Source organism: Dendrobium catenatum, unplaced genomic scaffold (assembly GCF_001605985.2).
Source record: "Dendrobium catenatum unplaced genomic scaffold, ASM160598v2 fragScaff_scaffold_231, whole genome shotgun sequence".
Taxonomy (NCBI): Eukaryota; Viridiplantae; Streptophyta; class Magnoliopsida; order Asparagales; family Orchidaceae; genus Dendrobium; species Dendrobium catenatum.
Genome location: NW_021318693.1, coordinates 2,182,647 through 2,194,440, shown reverse-complemented (window position 1 = coordinate 2,194,440; position 11,794 = coordinate 2,182,647). Strand labels below are relative to the sequence as shown.

General features: G+C 36.6%; 1 protein-coding gene across 1 annotated transcript in view; it reads right to left on the bottom strand.

Annotated features, from left to right (window-relative positions):
* Window positions 1–3,693: 3,693 nt before the first annotated feature.
* The window catches only part of LOC110104201 (uncharacterized protein F37A4.5-like), a 39,398-nt gene continuing 31,297 nt past the window's right edge, over window positions 3,694–11,794 (bottom strand). The window contains exons 7-10 of the mRNA XM_020833197.2: window positions 4,621–4,779; window positions 4,441–4,521; window positions 4,302–4,356; window positions 3,694–4,113 (exon numbers count right to left, since the gene is read on the bottom strand). Of these exons, the coding sequence (XP_020688856.1) occupies window positions 3,943–4,113; window positions 4,302–4,356; window positions 4,441–4,521; window positions 4,621–4,779 (466 nt within the window). The 3' untranslated portion in view covers window positions 3,694–3,942. The remainder of the gene's footprint in view (window positions 4,114–4,301; window positions 4,357–4,440; window positions 4,522–4,620; window positions 4,780–11,794) is intronic.

The following is an 11,794-nucleotide window of genomic DNA, read 5'->3' as shown; positions in this document are numbered from 1 at the left end:
AAAAAAATGTTTTTTTTTTTTTTAGTTTTTTTTTTTTTTTTTTTTTTTTTGAGAACGAGGTATCCACATGTTGTCACACACGAATGGGCGCTTGACGGCATGACTAATCCTCAGCTGACCTAGAAGAGGCACTCACCCAGAAACTTCCTGACCTGCACTTGATTGTGCCCCACTTAAGAGGCGCTGCAGCTTGATGGGAATCTAGCAAAGGTTGGATGGTTCCCAGCTGTACTCGCCCACCAACCAAGCTAAGCAACGGTGGATTTTTTATTAGATTTAAATGAGAATTTGACTCTTAACAAGACACAATAGAGAAAAAGAATTCATGTAGCTGACCCCACGTAGCTGGATAAAGACTTGATGTTTTTGTTGTTGATGCTATTTTGACTATTTGCAAAAATCGTAGATAGCGACTGCAGTTGTCTTGTAGCTGTTTTGAAAACATTATAAGCATTTTTGTGGCAATTAAAACTGCTGTAATAGCCTAAATTAAACGATGCAAAAACTTTTTTTTTTTTTGTTTGGTAGAATTGTTTTGTTATGAATGAGATTTTATGTCTGCAAATATCAAGGGAGCTGCATTGTTATGTACTCTTCCATCAGTGCCATTTATTGCAATTTGAACTGTTGGAATAGAATTCATTAATATTTGAATGATTTTGAAAAGATGAGACTTTAATCCTAACAATTCAAAATGGTTTAGTGACAATGATTAGAACAATTAGATGATGTAATAAAGCAATTGAGAGGAATTAACTGTTCTTCACTAACACTTTTTTATTGATCTATTTGAACATATTTCATTGGATATTAAATATTTTCATCATTTACAATTGGGCTGTTTATAAGCTTATAAATCTCCTCCATACTTTTAGTAATGTCTAGAAGCAAACCTCAAACGACTATGTGATATTGACAGTGATGGAACTCAGCAAGAGGAATTAGGGACAAAATTATCAAAAATAAGAGATGAGAATTAGGAAACTACTTTAGAGTAATAAATAAGAATTAATTAGGCTTTAATGGTCAACAATTTGTACGTGCCATAAAGCATTGCAGATCTCACCACCATCTTATAAAATTTTTCCGTAAGTTTGAGGGGTACTTTCTATCACACAATATATCTGATGCATTCCTCTACTTCAACTATTTGACTTAAATTCTACTAATAATATGCCCAGTTATTTCACCATTACTCTAAACAATAGACTCGAGATATCTAAGACGTGTACTCTTATTTATATGATGATGATAACACAACAATATATAAATTTTTTCAAAATTATCAAAGAGATGAGATGCTCAATTTCTTCCTTAAAAGAGCCCTATTACTCAAAGGATTGGTCATGACTTCTATCGAAAACATAATATAAAAGAAGTCATTTGCAACCCAATCGAAAGGTGAGGTCGATTGAGGGCTTTCATAGTTATAATAATTAATTATTATGAACAATTAAGACTTCATTTTGGATGACTTTCTTATTGCTTTCTAAAGTTGTTTTATCGAACAAAATTTTTTAGTTCAAAAAGTTTGTGTACTAAAAAGTGGCTTTAGAAAGCAGTAAGAAAATTGTCCAGACGAAATCGTAGTGGTGTGATTTTATTTTATTTAATAAGCGATCTTTTAGTCAAGCTAATCAACAATACTTGGAGGTTTCATTTTTTAATAATTTAATATAAAACTAAAATTATTATTTTAAGAGTTATAAAGTCTAGATGATTTATTTAAGATGGCTCCTTAAGCTTTTTATATTTCCTTAATTTAGATATTGAAGGATAATTTATCATCATAGTACTAAACAATGTTAGGGTTCTTCTATTAGATTTAGTAGAGATAATTTGAGTGAGCTTATGAACAATTTTCTATTACTACTCCTTTGATGTTGAAGCTTAAAATTCAAGTGAGAAGTAAACATAATTCTTATGAGTGGGACAAAAGTGATTGACCACATCTAGCATTATAGATTGGCTCGACCCCATCAAACCTCACCTCAATACACGAACTTCTACCTCGCAACCTTCTACTTAGAGTCAACAATATCTACAATAAATCTACCTCTACAATAGTAAATTCGACATCTCAGTAGTTTATCACAAGTTACACATTTACAATACAACATAACCCTTCCTAACTACCCTCATTGAATGTCCTACTAGTCTCTCTTCCACCCACAATCTGCCAACCTACTAACAAAATAACATCTTTAAGCCTCTCACAAACCTCTCGTATGTCGTCATCGACTCAACACCCTATCTTGAACCTACCACAACAAAAAAAACCCTGCACTTCTCGAAGGGCATATTAAAGGAATATCTATAGGTATATTATGACGGTGCATATTCACATTTATATTGTTATCCTATTCTCATATAATTCATGACATATAATGTACTAATTTCTAACTATTACCAACATAATAAGTAGTACACTCATTACTATTGCTTCCTCATTACCACCATATGTGGCCTTATATCTATTAAGTCTTTTTAATGTGAATACAAAGTTCATGTTGATTTCTAATTTTCACAAGTTTAACATATCTCATAGGTATTATAGATTTTATCCATCAAAAAAGTTGAGGCAAATATAGTTGAAAAAAAATTCCTCATTATAGAAATTTATAAAAAAAAGCATAAAAACTAATTATAGCCAAACAAACAATAATAATTATCTAGAAAATAAATTATAAAAGAAAACTATCTCAAATAGACTTTTACTAAGACTTGATTTGAGATGGCTTTCTTACTCTTCTTTAAAACTATTTTTTAGTATAAAAACTTTTTAATTAAAACTTTTTATACTAAAAATTATTTTAGAAAACAGTAAAAAATCTAAGTCAACCAAATAAAGCCTAAATAAGGAGAACTCATTAAAAAAAACAGAACAAATATATTTTATGTCATCAAAGATTAACATATTAAATAATAGAGAACAAAATCATTTGATGTACCATGCATGCGCACTGATCAGCTATAGAACAACACAAAGCATCAAAACAAAGCTTCCAAAAAGACCTATAAAGATGAAGAAATAATGTATTTGATTCTATTCCTTTGTCTCACACTATTGTTCCCTATTACTTTCAGTAACATTCTAACTATCACAAATTGCAATCACTTTTTGTTGCACACTCTTTAACATCTTAATTTCTGACAATTTATACATTTTACAATGTCAGAACTCTTTATTTGATACAACTCCTATTTTATATAATTTGTATTTTATTATATTGTATGAGATAAAATTATCATATTAGAACTCATTATATCATAAAAATAAGTATTTTTAAATATATTTTTTATATAAATAAAAATTATTTTGAAATATTTGCACTAAATAAAACTCAAGGTCTAAGCCCAATGGGTATAAGATGTGCCAAGGTAATTTGTTGAAGAGTAAAGAAAGATGATTTATTCTAAGCTTCATTTGGGACGATTTTCTTCCTGCTGCTTAAAGCAATTTCCAAGTAAAAAATTTATTTATTTTTAATAAGGTTCATTAATACTTAGAGTAAATTTTCAATAATTTTGTAAAAACATATAGAGGTAAGGTATGAGATCCTACATTGGCATTATGATGTTATTAAATGAGGAAATGGTCAGATACATACCATGGTAGAGTTCTTTATAAAATAAGATTCACTAGAGAGAGAAAGAGAGAGAGAGAGAGAGAGAGAGAGAGAGAGAGAGAGAGAAATAAGACTACACTGAATAGAAATATTTTGGCTCAACAAAAAGGAATCAGCCATAGCAGTAATAAGCAAGCTCATCCATCAGCTACAAACCTTGCATCATAAAACAGGATATAAATATGGAAGTTCTCTCGACGCAATACATAATTCACTAAGAAATTCTCAAGGAAACAAAACGTGTGAGAGGCACAGCGCAACTTACAACAAACCTTCACAAGAGAAAGGAGAGGCTACAAGTGCTTTAGAAAATTCAAGGTGTCTTTCTCCTGTTGCTGATGCCGCTGGGGCTTCTCGAACCAGATTCCCCTGAACTACGCATTTCTCTTTGCAATGTCAATGCACCTCCTTGATGCCGCCTGGGGGAGGATTCCAGGTTCAACTCCCTCTCCAATGAGATGCCCTCTTCCATCAAAATTCCAAGCTGTTCATCATCAGAGAAGAACCAACTTCATCTCTCCTCAACATTTTCAAATCCAACCAGAAAGATTAAGGCTTCATTTGGGACGGCTTTCTTACCGCTTCTTAAAGTAGCTTTCTAGTACTAAAAAGTTATTTTAAGAAGCAGTAAGAAGGCTGTCTCAAACGAAGCCTAAGTCGAAGAAAACTTACCCTAATCTCATTCTCTTTTAAACGATCTTGAAGTACTTTTACAGCAGGACTCAAGCTGCATACAAGGATAATAAATCTTTCAACAAGCAAAATAGAAAAAAAAAAAAAAATCCTATTAACATCTTCTTTATATTCTCACCAATATTCGATCAACTTGCACAGTGATGCCTGATAGGTTGATGTGTGATGTATGTAAGCGAGCGGGTGTATCTTTCCATTGCTGCATAAATTCTATTAAAATTAAATCTTATAATTAAACTTAGAAGAAGATGCATTTCTGAGTGATAATGGCATTTGTTAGTATGCACATAACCACTACCGCATGTTTTGTAGAAGGGCCTGTTTGTAAGCGGACTGTTCCTCCTCAAATAACATATGTTGCATATCGGTGAACGAAGATAATGGAGAGTCGAGCTTCAGTAGAGCCCTGGTGGGAAGCACAATTAATGGGACTTCCATCCTGATATACTCTGCGCCACTGTGAAAGTGTAGAAAAAGTGTCAACAAGGTCATAAAGCAACTTTCGTTATAGCATACACCGTTAATTTTACATCTTATAAGCTTGAAAATGTCAAATTGTAAGAGGAAGATGGAGAGTAGAGGGATCATCTAATTTGCATGACCAAAGAGAATACATGACAATCAGCTAAGGCCAGAGTGAAAAAAAATAGCATTTTATTAAGTAGATTATCAGATTTATACAGCTAACCATCATAAAGACAACTGCAAATTCAATGCAAATAAAACACAGCATGGCAAAGGAAAAATCTCCTTTTTGATCTGCTAGATGATTTGTTTAGAAAATAAAGTTTCTCGGAAAGATTAAATCAACCAGGAGTCTAATAGCTCATCATTTCAGTCCCAGCACAAACCTATAATTCATACAAGGAACTAATACATACAGGATTTTAAGCCATTTAGATGATCCCGTTCTTAAGCATCCATTGTTGGTTCAACTTAAATTCAGGACAGACCAAGGAGCAGGCAGCATAACGATTCAAATTGTAGGTATTTTCTTTTCACTGCATCAGTGTGTATGCCAAAATACTACTTAAATTTGGGAAAGCATAAATATGGAAGACTTGCAGAAAGATCCATGCATTGCTTGATCCAAACTAAGAAGGGTAGTTAAGCATGTTTTCTCATGATTAAATCTGCAACAGAAATGGCTTATTGAAAGAAGCGACATATCAAGTCAAGTTGGACCAATCAGAACCATTATTCAGAATGCATTTAGAACCCTCCGAGAATGCATTGACAAACCTTCCCAATACTGATTAACAATTTATATTTGTGGGCTCCAAAAATTCGCATCTTAGCCTCCCTACTTTCGGGGGAGTTTTAACAGATTAAGCTCTGGGGGTAAATTTTTAAAAGGCAGATTGGGTTTAAAATATGACACTACCCAGAGATTTTGCTTCATTTTGCGAGGATTTTATGATCTGAGTTTAGTTTCCTATAGGTGCAAGCCCCTATAGTTAATTACCCCTCCCAATAGTAAGAGAAAACTTTTGATTAAGACTAGTCGTCAATCAGATACGTAGAGATAAATGTATTTGACATATAGTAGCAGCATGGGTTAAGTGTTTGAATGTTTGATATTTAAAATTAGAAATTTCACCATGTTGCACGGAAAGCGAATAGTAGGAGAATGGATGATGGACCGATCAAGATCTCATGATTCCATCATCCCGGGCCATCATGGTCCCTTGTCTACTTAGTTAGAGGAGGTAGTCAACCCAACCTTACAGAAGGATCCTTATCGGCATCCATGGGTTGCATCGTCCAATGGTACCTTGTGGACCTGGGTGAGTATTTGTCTAAGAGGAAAAATTTGAATCCACCTTAACTAACAAAGGGCTTTGTGTCCTATCGATTATATCATCCTTGCTGGCAAGAGACTGTTTTTGAATAAATCATAATGATATTCTCAACCAGATATTAACTCTTTGCGAGATAAAGTAATATTTAAAGTTGTCCACATCGACAAACTGTAGTGGATGGTGAATGAGTTTTGTTTTAAGTGTTTGATGATTTATTTTAATTTTAAATATTTGGATATGATATTTTCTTGGAGTTTTGGGTTTTATGGGCATTTAGGTGACGCTTTGAATATTTAGAATTAACCTGTGGGCTTCGAAAATTTGGCCCCGGCCTCCGACCGCTTTTTGTTTATTTTATTTTGGCAAGGGAGTTTTAACGGATAAAGTTCCGGGATAAATTTTGGAAGGCAGATGGGTTTGTAGATAAGACACTACCTAGAGATTTCGCCCTCATTTTGAGAGGACTTTATGATCTGAGTGCTGGTTTCCTATAGGCGCAAGACCCTATAGTTAATTACCCCTCCCGATAACGAGAGAGAACTTTCGATTAAGGCTAGTCGTCAATCAGATACGTAGAGATACGTGTTATCTGGCATATAGTAGTAGCATGAGTTTGAATTTGAGAATTTGAGAGAGTTTGATATTTAAAATAGAAATTTCACCATCTTGCACTTAAAGCGGATGGTGGGGGAATGAATGATGGACCCGATCAAGATCCCATGGTTCTGTCGTCCCGGGCCATCGTGGTCCCTGATCTACTTAGTCAGAGGAGGTAGTCGACCCAACCTAACAGAAGGATCCTTGTCGGCAGCCATGGGTTTGCTTCGTCCAAGGGTACCTTGTAGACCTGGGTTAGATGTTTGTCTAAGGAGACAAATTTGAATCCACCTTAGCTAACAAAGGGCTTTGTGCCATATCGATCATATCCTATTGATTCATATCTCAAAGATTTGATGCCTTTGTTAAAGGCCTTGAAGGCTTAATATGAATGTATAAAATAAATATTTCAGTCATATTCGTAACTGCATATTTATCCGATAATTCGAACCATGCCTACTCCTATTTACCTGCTTAGGAGGATCGGGTTTCGTAGGCTTTGTGCCTTGAGAATGAACTTCTTGTGTTATAGACCTTGAAGGCCTAATATGAATGTAAAAGATAAATATTCCGGTGGACTTTGTGACCGCATATTTATCCGATGGTTCGAACCCTGTCAACTCCTATTTACCTACTTAGGAGGATTGAGCTTCGTAGGCTTTGTGCCTTTTGTTAGTGAATTCTCATTGTTATAGGCCTTGACGGCCTAATATGAATGTATCAAAACAAATACACTGGTCGCCACAACCGGGTATTCATTTGAAGGTTCGAACCCTGTCGACTCCTATTGATCCGTATAGAAGGATCGGGTTCGAACTTGAATTCACTTATCGACCCGCGCAGCATCCCTAAACGTCACGTATGTACTAATAACACGCTCGTCGGGGCCCACGCGGGTCGAAATTATATTTTCCCTTTAGTGTACCTATGTGTATATAATTTATAGTGCATGTGCAGGGGTATTTTATCATATTTTGATTGTGCAGATAATTGTCGTTTGAATGCAAAATATTTTATTTGAGAGCCTATACACGCCTTCTGTTTAATAGTACGAGTGTTACGAATCAGGTGGCGGTGTTATAGGTTGTGGACGCCTTCTGTCTGCTTGCATAAGTGTTATAGATCCGGTGGCGGTGTTATTTGAAAGTCATGAGACATCTCATGACTTTGATGTTGACTCCCCTTTCTCGTTCACCGGGGATGGTTCTTCTGGACTTTGAAATCAGTGACTGCTGCCTTGAAAGGGACTCTTTTCAGGATCATCAATGTATTAGACTTGTTATTTCCAATGTTTGTGGACACCAGAACTATTTTTTTCTTAAGTATAGAACTAAGAAGAGACTTTGGAACACCAGGAAGTTTAGTTCAAACATTTCTTCCATTCTGTCAGGGGGTGTCCCTTTTTCATACATCGGGTTGCCCTTATACCCGACGTACTTGTAGATCTTGGTCACCGTCGTTGTAGGTGATATATGTACTTGTGCCCACAGTGGTTCATCATACCTACAATATATCCATTGTTGTTATCCACAAGTATTCATTTGCAGGAAATCGTTGTATCCACTCGCCTCCTGGTAGTGTTCGTATGAGAGCCATTGTTTATGCATCATATCCACCTTTCACCAATCTCAGGTGGGTTTGCTGATTTTACTTGTTTACAGGGGCGGATCCTCCATTATTAGTCCCCAATATCGCCTTCTTCAATCAACAGGCATAGTTACTGGTGTTATTGTAGTCTTCTTACATATGCTTGTAGGACAACCACCATATTTGTGACACATTTGCATTATCACTTCTTGATATGCTAGGAGGGCGTATTTTCTTGAAGTTAGGTCATTGTTAATTGCAATTTGGAGACATTGATTACGTGTAGATTGCATCAATCATCATTATTTATAGGTGTCACATTATATTCATTACCCATCAACTTCTTTTGCTTGCAGGAAGCTTAATGTGTTTATAATCAAATGATGATTGAAGTCGTATGGGGACCTCTTGCTACAAGTCCCTTACTTGCACATGAATAATTCCTTTGGAATATTGTCCACCACAACTCTTTCATTTGATTCAAACTAGAGTTTATTGAGTCTTGTTGAGTTTAGGTCTGGTTTGGTCTGCAAGTTCAAGTCTTTGTCCATCCAACATTATTTGATTAAGCTTGATTTAATGTTGATGTTGTATTCAAGTTTAGGTTCAAATTAAATTCATTTGTTCAACTCATTCGAGTTCAAATAGTCCCTTGCAGTCTACTATTGATTCAATTCGGAGTCCCGTAGCTATTTATTGCAAGTCCAAGTATAGTTCAGGTTCTTAATGAACCTCTTTCATTCATTCGAGTCCCCTTGATGAGGACATCAGAGATCAACGACTACAATCTTGAGTTATTTATTTATATATTTTATGTACTTGTTTATTTTATATTATTGTTTTTCCCTTTATACTGATGAGGACATCGTCAGCATTTTGTGATGCTAGAGATCGATGGCCACGAGCATGAGTTGTATTTTCATTATTTTATGTAGTATTTTATTTTTATTTTATGTTTTTCCATTTTTGCTCTTATGGGTATTTGGTAGCTATTGTAGCCCAAGGGGCATTTTAGTCTTTTATTTTTCTTTGTCATTGTGAGGCCTATTTATATGGCCCTTCTCTTGTAATAGTTTTAGTTTTGATGAATGAAAAATATTTTCCACTTATGATCTCTTTGTGAGTTCACCCTCCTCTCTCTCAAATCTCTTAGTGAGGATGGACTTGTTTTCAAACCAAGCATTACACACATTGCTGTTCCCGTCCTAAGTCTCCCTTCACGATTTTCCTCCCTTCCCCCTAAAATCTGTTGTGTGTTTAAGCATTCCAGCCAAGGCAGCCTGCTGTCCTAGACCATTGGAGATCTAGATTTGCTGTCCAAACACTTCCAGCACCCTATAGCAGTTGTCCAAGGAGATTTGGAACATGTGTTCTTGCTGTCCAGCCTGCTAGAAGGTCTCCAAACACCGTCCGACATGCCAGGCCGCCGAATACACCTTCAAGAAAGCGCTGTCAAGAATTCCATACTCCGGCCACCTATCCTTGAAACTTGCATCTTGCATTAAGAAAAAAGAAACAAAGGATACAAACCAACAGACTAAATCCTATCGCTTTCTTCCCTGAGCAACTCAACAAGAGTTGAGGGAAAAGAGCTGCAGTTAATGTCCTTCCAAACAAAATTACCAAAAACAGCTAATCTAGCACAAAAATCGGCCGGCCTATTGCTTAGCCGAGGAATAAACTGGAAAATGACTTGCTTAAAGTTACAAAGAAATGAGAGGTCCAAGCCATCCAGCCGGCGGTGGAGCCGGTTATGTGGGTCGTAGAGTTCCTGGAGCCACTTGATGGCCACGGCACTGTCTCCCTCAATCATAAGCCCATCACAATCAAGCATCCAGTCTTCAAAGACCTCTTTGAGAGTTAATGCCGCAAGAAGCTCCACCGTCGTGGGGTCCCAATGCTCCACCATTTTACCAGCCGCACAAATCAAACGACCAACGTCGTCACGGATAATCAAGCCAATGCCCGCCCGGTTGGAAGGAAGGAGGGAAGCATCGAAGTTCACCTTTAGCCACTTGGGAGGGGGGGTGCACCATAATTTGGTAGGCGGCAGCCCAATGGGCTGATTAGGAGTTTTACTCACCATACTCCGGCCACCTATCCAAGAACGACGATCCAAGGATCCTTCCTCCTCGGAGCGACCTCGAGTCTAAGGTGGAGACTTTTCTTCCGCTAAAGCCTAGACTAGTTGAGCGTATGGGCTCCAAAGGTGAAAGTTCTTATTATTAAATTCGTGGATTCTTGTTTATTGTCGTAGTTTTACAATTATTCTTTGTGTATTCTTAAATTGTTTGGTTAATCGATGTCACTCTTCGTTGCCTAAACGAGTTAAAAACTAAGAGTTCTAAGGATCACTCTTTTATTATAAATGATAATTTTATTTTGGGTTATTAAGTTACAATTGATCTCCTTAATTTCTTAAAGTAACTCCTCCATCACATTTTGTTTCACATCATTTTTGGTATCAGAGCATGGTAGGCATGCACGACATGTGTAGAAAAACATCCTAGGGTCTAGCCTTTTCATTGTAGCTTAAAACTTGCATGCGTATCATTTCATTGTTAGAATTTTTTCACTGTTTTCGCTGCTGAAATTGCATTTCCTGCACCCATACATTGGCATTTAAGTCATCCTAGCTAGAGTGTGAGTGCAGCTATTGGACTTACATTGTTACTAATTGCTTAGGGCAACTCAACCTTTGTTTGTAGCTGTTTTCCACACCATTCCAGCAACTGTTAGACATCGTTTAGAGAACTTTTCGTCACTATTTAGGTGCTGCCTTCACCATAAGACATTACCCAAAACACTTAGGTTACTTAACGCTTTGCTGAAATTACTGTCCACTTAATTCCTGCGCCAATTAGTAACCATTTGGGCAAGATTTAAGTGAGTCTAACCTTCATTTGCTGTCCACACTCTACCGTCCACCCAAATTGCTTAGATAACGTCATCCATCATTCTAGTTTGCTGTCCTGTTTTCCCAACTGCTGTAGTTTGCTGTCCACACAAAATTCTGCATTGTTTGGCAGCATTTAAGTGAGTCTAACCTTTGATTTAGGTGCTGCCCAAGCCTTAGCAACATCCCTAAACACCGGGTGACTTAAACACTGCTTGTAGCTTGCTGTCCAGTATTTTCCTGCACCTTATAGCAAGTCATAATTATGTTTCCTCCTTGTAGAGTATTGTCCCATACACCCAATCTTCTTTAGGTATCACTTAGTGCTTCCCAATGGACCCGATAAAAATCCAAAAGAGTTTAGATGACATCGTTAACCTAGTGAGAAATATGACTAGAATTATGACTGAGAAACCCATTGACTATCCCCACTCCAATTACATGCCCCACTCAGCTTATCACCTGAGACCTGAGCCTAAGCCTCCACGACCTCGCTTAGAGTCACCCTATCGTCTGCCAACCTTTGATGGTTCCTCGGATCCTTACCACTTTAGGGAATGGGCTAGACAACTAGATGACTATTTTGAATC